This window comes from Halichondria panicea, chromosome 8 (genome assembly GCF_963675165.1).
Source record: "Halichondria panicea chromosome 8, odHalPani1.1, whole genome shotgun sequence".
In the NCBI taxonomy this organism is placed as follows: Eukaryota; Metazoa; Porifera; class Demospongiae; order Suberitida; family Halichondriidae; genus Halichondria; species Halichondria panicea.
The window spans coordinates 7000529-7009928 of NC_087384.1; the positions used below are offsets into that span (position 1 = coordinate 7000529).

Genomic DNA, 9400 nt, shown 5'->3' on the forward strand with positions numbered 1-9400 from the left:
CTTTTTTTTTATGAAAAATATACTCTACTTGAAGCATGCTCTTCTGACGACCTTTACCAGTAGATCTACAAAATGAAGGTAGCTGTGTTACTAGTGTTCTGGTGCCTGTGTAGCGACTGTCAAGGTATGGACAGCAGACTACCAGTATATGATTGAGTGTTCTTATGTGCAGGCAGTGGTGATGTAGTGATCACTATAGTCACTCCTGATAGCCCGTGGCACACTCAACAAGCTGTCAGGAAACAAGAGCAATGGTCCAAGCATGGAGCCACTGTTATCCTCTCTACACAGCTCTCCACTGAGGGGGCTCCTTGGACCCTGACACCACTGCTAGCACCGTACGTGCGTATGTAGTATATACCCCAGTATAGTGTATGTACTCACGGTCCCTGTGACTAGCCGAGGGCTATGGCAGTGCCTTGTGGTACCCTAGTGTGTGTACTCATGAGCCCCACCCCCTATAGACTAGCCGAGGGCTATGGCAGTGCCTTGTGGTTTGTCCTTGTCACTGAATGGACACTAGTGAATGTGGACCAACTAGACACAGCACTCTCAACCTACGATCCTCACAAAGTAAGTAGTGACTCATTATAACATAATTATTGACTGTACACCCACGTACACCACCCACCCCACACCCACGTACACCACCCACCCCACACACACCACCCACCTCACCCACACACACTGCAGGAGTGGTATATTGGTCACAGTGTAGAGGACAGTGAGCCTGTTATTGTGCACCACTTCAACACACCTCACAGTCTAGCCTTTCCCCTACTCCACTCTGGCATTATCCTGTCAGCCCCAGCCCTCAAGAGGTACACACCACACACACACTCACACCACACACACACCCACACCACACACCATGCACACACACTACACCCACACCACACACCATGCACACACACTACACACACACACCACACACACACCACACACCATGCACACACACTACACACACACCCACACCACACACCATGCACACACACTACCCACACCACACACCATGCACACACACTACACACACACCACTACTAGGATGGCTACACTATCGGGCAGTTTCAATCCATCCTTCAACATTGACCCAGTATTTGAGGTAAGAGCTACCTCCACACACACACACACTGTCAGTATGTCACTACCATCTCTGTAGTTCTCCTTGTTCCTCAAGTATCTGCACACTCCAGTGTATAAAGAGCTGCATCCCAGCCCCTCCCCCCCTCACCCTGATGGCCTCCTCCTGACACACCTCCCTGCACTCTGTACCACACCTCTCACTCCACACTGTGCCACTGGAGTCAGTCTGCAACAAAACTGTGTGAGTCACTAGCAAACAATTGGTCCGTTCTTGCTATGGTGTGTGTTGACTGACTACCCCCGCCCCCTCATACTCTGCAGAGTGGTAGGCTGAATGTGGAGAGTGTGTTCTTCGCTGTCAAGACTTGCGGAAAGTTCCACAAGACACGCTGTAAGTACAACACCAACTTAACAACTCATGACCCCCACCAAAAAAATAAGCCCATGGTCTTTTATTGAAATTGGAATTTTGCTCCTCCCAGAAGTTTGATCTGAGCATGTGACAGAGTTTGTCTAGAGCTACAGATTTAATGAAGTAATTGCTCATACTCAGTGCCTGTTGTGTGGGACACGTGGGCAGCCGGCCTGCCTGAGTCATGCATCGGTTACTATAGCGACTTCGCTGATGAGCGGTTCAAGACAACCAGCTTAGGAATTCCAAACACTGAGAAAGGTTTGTTACCATGGATATGACCCTAACCCTAAATCAGTAATTTCAGGCCCAAATTTTCCATTTTCGGAATTAAAACGTGGGCTATATGTAAGTGGGTGATATTTCCAAATCAGACGTTTTGTAGCTAAGTTTGAGAGGCCATAACTTGTGTTGCGAATGTCCAATTTCCAACTATTTAGTTGTTTTTTGATAGAGCTACATTTGTACACATTTAGTCATGTACTGTATTGCATTGGATGTAGGTCACTGTGGGAAAATGGCAGCCATTTTACAGCTGTTTGAACGTGAGCAGATGACTCATGATTGGCTTGTAGTGGCGGATGATGACACTCTACTAAGGTAGTACATGGATTGTAGTGGACAGAGATTTGCCAACCACCACTCATACATGCATATAGTGTGGATCGTCTGTTGGAGGTGTTGCGTTGCTATGACTCCAGCCGGCCTGTCCTCATGGGAGACCTGTATGGGTACACAGCTCATAGAGTGGGCGGCAGCAGCTTTGTGTCTGGAGGGGGAAGGTGAGTGCAGTCTAGCAGTTGTTATGTACAATCTTTGGTTAATTATTGATTAACAGCTAGATTGATTATTATCATTAATCAGGGCCAAAACTGAAAGGGGAAATTATAGTTATTTCGGCTACTTCTGATTCTACAAAATGAATAATTCTAGCACATATCTGAGAAGAAAAAAAGACAGAACCTAATCTACCAAAAAGGGAAAGTTGGGTCGTCGCCCGGTTTCCGTGAAACTTCGTTTCACAGAAACCGGGCGACACCCCAATTTGATTATGTACTTGACAGGAGATTGATGCATTCAAAAGTTAGGGAAATTACTTATTGATTTGTAAAGAAATGAAGAAAAGTCCCCCAAGAGGGAATTGAACCCACGCCTTATCTATCATATGATCTATGAAGCCACCACCCTAACCACTAAGCCACTCCCAAGATATTTATAATTATACAGCCTATGGGTTTTAGGCTAAGAAATTATTATTGTGGTTTTGCTGTTAGGCAATACTCTGTTGCAAGTGCAATACGGCTAATAGCTAGGTACAGTACAGTGTACAGTGTGCATAATCATCAGTATGATGTACATATGGCATGACATTGCTCCACCCTACCCCCACACACACCACCCACCCCCACACTGCTAGTATGGTACTAAGCTCTGTGGCTGTGAGAAGTTTTGTGTCGACAGGTCAAAGGTGTCCTACCAGGGACTATGCTGATGATATGCTCCTTGGTATGGCTGCTAAATCACTAGGTTGGGACGTAGTCCAATCTCCCTTCTTCCATCAGGTGAGCTCCTGTGATGTCATACGATATCATGTGATGTCATACCCACACAGGACCAGCCAAGGTCCTACCCTCAAGCTGTAATAGAGGCTCAGAAAGCTGTCTCATTTCATAGACACAGCCCCATGGACCCAGCAACAGTCTATTCTCAATACCTCAGCACTGAACATGAAACACTCAGAGATAAGAAAACTGAACTTTAATTGATGTGCTCAAGAAATAACAACGGCCTGTTATTCAAATTGCCTATAATTATATTCCCCAGTCTCATGCAGTACAGTGTAAACCTAACCCCTATATAATTATAAAAGAGAATTTAATGACCAGGGAGCTACATTTAAGCTGAGAGAGGACCTTACATAACAACATTGCTGTAGGATCAGAGACAACATGTGTCTCTAGCTGATAACTAAGTGCCCACAGTCTCCCCCCTCTACTCTTGTGGTGACATCCCTTACAACTATCTAATTAGTAGCCACCATTATTATTGGAACAAATTCGTGAAGAATGCTCTAGAATACTCTCTGACGTAATACTTTCTCTGAATCTGATTGGTGGATCAAGATAGAATATAAGGCCAGACCTCGTGGCAGGTGGGCCATTTTTGCAAACTGGATGACTAAGGCAAGTATAGTAAGTGTTGTGCAGTGTGTGTGCTACTCTTGTGACTATTCTATCTCTCTCTCTCTCTCTCTTCATGTGCAACGGAGGAAGTACCACCATACAATGGACCAACCAACCACTCCATCATCCTGCCACTTGAACAGAAGGAGACCTCCACTGAGTGCTACCTATTCCAGTGGGTAAGTTACTGTGTGTCCGTTTGTTTTAGTTTTGCAACAACAAATATGTCAAGTACTGGTACGGTAGAGGGGTCAGGTTGTTTTCCATGCACAGAGGCAAAGGTTAGGCCAAAACTTTCTCTAGGAACACATTTATTTGAGCTTGTGTGCATGGCAGGTGGCCCATTATCTTTGTGTGGCTGGTATCTAGGTTCGTAGTGCAGAACTAGTTAGTTTTAGTTGCATTGACTGATTAGAGCTTTGTACAGTTGAGTGGTGGGATCATGCCTCAGGGTGATGTAGAGCCTGTGCTAGGCCCTGCCTTAGGGACTAGCTGTAACCCTGTTGACCTGGTGTTACGATCAGTAAGTCGAGCGTCTTGAGTGATCCTTGCCTTTCAGGAAAACTCAACAGTATTGCTCTGTTCAGATTTCTAGATTCCTTGCTTTTGGGATTCTGCCATCGCGTTGCGGTATCGGTAGCCCTGAAGGCATGGGATTTGGAAATCTGAACGGACAATACTGCCCAATGGGGGCGTGAGGACGCTTACTGGTGATTGGATCAGGAATGATGCAGGATAGCTACGTTGTCATGACCCGATCGTACCGAGCATGCCACAGGTCCTAGCACAGGTTTTATGTTGCTCTGAGACATGATACCATTCACTTTACTGTTCACTGATCCATTCACTCAATTCAGTTACCTTGTTCTGTACTCTCTAGGGGTGTACAATAGTAAGGTGATTATGGTGGTACAACCTTTGACCTCTCATGGTAATTTGATAATAACATGATTTGAAAGTATTCAGATCTTCAGTTTTGGTGTATGCAATTTTGTGGTTGTTGGAATGTATGTTGTCAAGGTTGGAAAAACGTTTGCAAAAAATATTAAGGGTACGTACGGTAGGGAGGTCAGGTTGTTTTCCATGCACAGAAGCAAATTTGAGCTTATGTGCATGGCAGGTGGCCCATTATCTTTGTGTTGCTGGTATCTAGGTTCGTAGTACAGAACTGGTTAGTTGCATTGAATGACTAGAGTTTTGTACAGTTGAGTGGTGGGATCATGCTTCAGGGTGATGTAGAGCCTGTGCTAGGCCCTGCCTTAGGGACTAGCTGTGACCCTGTTGACCTGGTGTTACGATCAGTAAGTCGAGCGTCTTGAGTGATCCTTGCCTTTCGGGAAAACTCAACAGTATTGCTCTGTTCAGATTTCTAGATTCCTTGCTTTTGGGATTCTGCCATCGCGTTGCGGTATCGGTAGCCCTGAAGGCATGGGATTTGGAAATCTGAACAGACAATATTGCCCAGTGGGGGCGTGAGGACACTTACTGGTGATTGGATCAGGAATGATGCAGGGTAGCTACGTTGTCATGACCCGATCGTACCGAGCATGCCACAGGTCCTAGCACAGGTTCTATGTTGCTCTGAGACATGATACCATTCACTTTACTGTTCACTGATCCATTCACTCAATTCAGTTACCTTGTTCTGTACTCTCTAGGGGTGTACAATAGTAAGGTGATTATGGTGGTACAACCTTTGACCTCTCATGGTAATTTGATAATAACATGATTTGAAAGTATTCAGATCTTCAGTTTTGGTGTATGCAATTTTGTGGTTGTTGGAATGTATGTTGTCAAGGTTGGAAAAACGTTTGCAAAAATATTAAGGGTACGTACGGTAGGGAGGTCAGGTTGTTTTCCATGCACAGAAGCAAATTTGAGCTTATGTGCATGGCAGGTGGCCCATTATCTTTGTGTTGCTGGTATCTAGGTTCGTAGTACAGAACTAGTTAGTTGCATTGAATGACTAGAGCTTTGTACAGTTGAGTGGTGGGATCATGCTTCAGGGTGATGTAGAGCCTGTGCTAGGCCCTGCCTTAGGGACTAGCTGTGACCCTGTTGACCTGGTGTTACGATCAGTAAGTCGAGCGTCTTGAGTGATCCTTGCCTTTCGGGAAAACTCAACAGTATTGCTCTGTTCAGATTTCTAGATTCCTTGCTTTTGGGATTCTGCCATCGCGTTGCGGTATTGGTAGCCCTGAAGGCATGGGATTTGGAAATCTGAACAGACAATATTGCCCAGTGGGGGCGTGAGGACACTTACTGGTGATTGGATCAGGAATGATGCAGGGTAGCTACGTTGTCATGACCCGATCGTACCGAGCATGCCACAGGTCCTAGCACAGGTTCTATGTTGCTCTGAAACATGATACCATTCACTTTACTGTTCACTGATCCATTCACTCAATTCAGTTACCTTGTTCTGTACTCTCTAGGGGTGTACAATAGTAAGGTGATTATGGTGGTACAACCTTTGACCTCTCACGGTAATTTGATAATAACATGATTTGAAAGTATTCAGATCTTCAGTTTTGGTGTATGCAATTTTGTGGTTGTTGGAATGTGTGTTGTCAAGGTTGGAAAAACGTTGCAAAAAATATTAAGGGTACGTACGGTAGGGAGGTCAGGTTGTTTTCCATGCACAGAAGCAAATTTGAGCTTATGTGCATGGCAGGTGGCCCATTATCTTTGTGTTGCTGGTATCTAGGTTCGTAGTACAGAACTAGTTAGTTGCATTGAATGACTAGAGCTTTGTACAGTTGAGTGGTGGGATCATGCTTCAGGGTGATGTAGAGCCTGTGCTAGGCCCTGCCTTAGGGACTAGCTGTGACCCTGTTGACCTGGTGTTACGATCAGTAAGTCGAGCGTCTTGAGTGATCCTTGCCTTTCGGGAAAACTCAACAGTATTGCTCTGTTCAGATTTCTAGATTCCTTGCTTTTGGGATTCTGCCATCGCGTTGCGGTATCGGTAGCCCTGAAGGCATGGGATTTGGAAATCTGAACAGACAATATTGCCCAGTGGGGGCGTGAGGACACTTACTGGTGATTGGATCAGGAATGATGCAGGGTAGCTACGTTGTCATGACCCGATCGTACCGAGCATGCCACAGGTCCTAGCACAGGTTCTATGTTGCTCTGAGACATGATACCATTCACTTTACTGTTCACTGATCCATTCACTCAATTCAGTTACCTTGTTCTGTACTCTCTAGGGATGTACAATAGTAAGGTGATTATGGTGGTACAACCTTTGACCTCTCATGGTAATTTTTCTGGTGATATAATAACTTGGTTTGATGTGTTTGGTGGTTTCATTTGTTGAATCTTCAGTTGTTCGGTGGATTCAGATCTTCAGTTGTTATGTTGTGTTTCGGTAGATGCAATTGTTGTGGTGGTTGTTGGAATGTATTGTCAAGGCTGGTTGTGTTGTCCAACCAGTCGATGGTTGCAATGCACACACACAGGCACTGGTTATACTCACCTATTGCTCACCTATTGCTCTCTCTTTCAGCCAACAAATACTGTGTACTTGTAACACAAAATTGCTCTCTTTCAGCCAACAATACTGTGTACTTTATAACATAAAATTGCTCTCTTTCAGCCAGTTTGCAATAACTTATATTTTACTTGATTTCTTTTCTTTAGGTTAGCACAGCACAGAACAGAACATTCCAATGGTTCAGTAGCAGCAGCGGTTGGTTCATAAATTTTAGTGTATCTATTATTGTCATTCTAATAGGACAAGAAGGATGGATGGATGGACACAGCAACTGGAGACCCTACCCATGCAGCTACACCCAAACAAACTGACCCCGGCCGGCCCTGATCATCCAGCAACTGACAGCCTCCTAGACCTCGCCCATACAGACTGATCATCCAGCAACTGACAGCCTCCTAGACCTCGCCCATACAGACTGATCATCCAGCAACTGACAGCCTCCTAGACCCCGCCCATACAGACTGAAGGACTTATCAGTGCCTAATTAACTAGCATTGCATAATTGTTATTCGTACAAAATAGACAACATTATTTTTTATTAGTGTATATAGACTAATATAGAGTCTGCAATTATCTTATTGACATTGGTTTACTACATGTAACAAAGTTATCTCACATGATATGGAGTGTGAAGTCATCTTGCCTACCACAAATTACGAGACCAGCCCCACCCATCACATGCTACTAATTAAAAGTCATTTAAAATTTACTTTAATTAATGTTTATTATGTTTGATACAGTGAATAATATTATAATGATAATTATAGTTAATGAGTGGAGGTGAGTAGTTCCCTCTGAGCCGACTGCCAACCTGTGCAGTGTGTGGAGTAATACAACTCAAACACACTATTCCTCACCTTGTAGTAAGAATGAGACCACCTCGGCATGATTGTAGGAGGTACATTCAGCCATACTGCCACGCTCCCTCCTCCCTCTCACATGCCGCTCCTTGTTGCCACAGTAACCAGAAGTGTAGCCATGACGACTGTCGTTCTGTCTCCCATTATAGTTATTCTTGTGTCCTCCTCTCCCTCTCTTTGAGGGCTGGCTCTGGTAGACATTGGGTGGACACACACTCTTAGATTGTTTGTTTCTCCTCCTGCGTACGATTGTATAACCTTCTCTGCTTATGTTCTCTCTGCAGAGACCCTCTACAGAGCTAGAGGCTGTGCTGCTATCCACTGCTGTACACTGTGGTCCCTGTATAGACGCTGTGCTGCTATCCACTGCTGTACACTGTGGTCCCTGTATAGAGGCTGTGCTGCTATCCACTGCTGTACACTGTGGTCCCTGTATAGACGCTGTGCTGCTATCCACTGCTGTACACTGTGGTCCCTGTATAGACGCTGTGCTGCTATCCACTGCTGTACACTGTGGTCCCTGTATAGACGCTGTGCTGCTATCCACTGCTGTACACTGTGGTCCCTGTATAGAGGCTGTGCTGCTATCCACTGCTGTACACTGTGGTCCCTGTATAGAGGCTGTGCTGCTATCCACTGCTGTACACTGTGGGGTGGATATTGTTTGATCTTGGGGTGGGTGGTCTTGCAATATATCACCACTTGACGTCTGTTTCTCATCACATTGATTGGAGGTAGGATTGGGGCTCCCGTCACTATGTAACTCTATAACATTGTCACCATGTAACTCAGTAGTGGTCACGCCTCCCTCTCCATCGCCACAGGCCAGCTCCTCCAGTAGTGACTGCAACTGTATCACTACAGCCTCTTCAGTGGATATGGACACTTCACACGTGCTTACAGAGGATTGCAATACAGCAAAGTCATCATCTGGTAGCTCTGATATTTGCCTAGCACACTCTTTAGCTGTTGTCAACTGCAGAAAGAGGTGGGGGGTCAGTGCTATAGTGCAGTGGTATAGTGGTGGGGGGGGTCAGTGCTATAGTGCAGTGGTAGGGGGTCAGTGCTGTAATGGTGGGGGAGGAGGGGTCAGTGCTATAGTGCAGTGGTATAGTGGTGGGGGGGTCAGTGCTATAGTGCAGTGGTAGGGAGTCAGTGCTGTAGTGGTGGGGGGTCAGTGCTATACGTACCTGTATGCCTGCTGATGGGTCCAGGGAGTCTAGCAAAGAGTCATAAGCTGCTAGGAAGCTGTCAGTATCACCATGGCGCAGAGCTTGTCCCAGTCTGAAGCAAGAGATGATGTCCATTATTTTGTGAGTAGGGGGAGGGGCTGTTTCTAAGCGTACACTTTTCAGTTTATTAT

At 45.5% G+C, this 9400-nt stretch overlaps 2 protein-coding genes across 3 annotated transcripts; one reads left to right on the forward strand and one right to left on the reverse strand.

Moving 5' to 3' along the window:
- The first annotated feature begins 24 nt into the window (after nucleotides 1-24).
- Nucleotides 25-7810, forward strand: LOC135339420 (beta-1,3-glucosyltransferase-like). 2 transcript variants are annotated; one of them, XM_064535513.1, is made up of 14 exons: nucleotides 25-124; nucleotides 173-338; nucleotides 465-573; nucleotides 694-821; nucleotides 1045-1102; nucleotides 1160-1324; nucleotides 1405-1474; nucleotides 1637-1756; nucleotides 1999-2095; nucleotides 2155-2277; nucleotides 2913-3057; nucleotides 3108-3857; nucleotides 7324-7372; nucleotides 7418-7810. In XM_064535513.1, the coding sequence occupies exons 1-12, from the start codon at nucleotides 73-75 to the stop codon at nucleotides 3255-3257; spliced, it is 1383 nt and encodes a 460-aa protein (XP_064391583.1). In that variant the 5' UTR covers nucleotides 25-72; the 3' UTR covers nucleotides 3258-3857; nucleotides 7324-7372; nucleotides 7418-7810. The 2 variants fall into 2 exon arrangements, with proteins under 2 accessions (XP_064391583.1, XP_064391581.1); XM_064535511.1 differs by having other exon boundaries at nucleotides 7324-7810.
- A 72-nt stretch (nucleotides 7811-7882) lies between these two features.
- On the reverse strand, nucleotides 7883-9394 carry LOC135339423 (serine-rich adhesin for platelets-like). Its single transcript, XM_064535517.1, has 3 exons — nucleotides 9228-9394; nucleotides 8035-9013; nucleotides 7883-7988 (listed from the first exon to the last, which is right to left on the reverse strand). The coding sequence occupies exons 1-3, from the start codon at nucleotides 9342-9344 to the stop codon at nucleotides 7945-7947; spliced, it is 1140 nt and encodes a 379-aa protein (XP_064391587.1). The 5' UTR covers nucleotides 9345-9394; the 3' UTR covers nucleotides 7883-7944.
- Between the last annotated feature and the right edge of the window lie 6 nt (nucleotides 9395-9400).

Bases quoted from the DNA above. Each gene is read 5' to 3' on its own strand.
- LOC135339423 (XM_064535517.1), bottom strand. From the start codon at position 9,344: ATGGACATCATCTCTTGCTTCAGACTGGGACAAGCTCTGCGCCATGGT. The intron at 9,014-9,227 runs GTACGTATAGCA...CTCTTTCTGCAG, and splicing joins ACCCATCAGCAGGCATACAG to TTGACAACAGCTAAAGAGTG. The intron at 7,989-8,034 runs GTGAGGAATAGT...CACACTGCACAG, and splicing joins GGTCTCATTCTTACTACAAG to GTTGGCAGTCGGCTCAGAGG.
- LOC135339420 (XM_064535511.1), top strand. From the start codon at position 73: ATGAAGGTAGCTGTGTTACTAGTGTTCTGGTGCCTGTGTAGCGACTGT. The intron at 339-464 runs GTACGTGCGTAT...CACCCCCTATAG, and splicing joins CTGACACCACTGCTAGCACC to ACTAGCCGAGGGCTATGGCA. The intron at 574-693 runs GTAAGTAGTGAC...CACACACTGCAG, and splicing joins CAACCTACGATCCTCACAAA to GAGTGGTATATTGGTCACAG.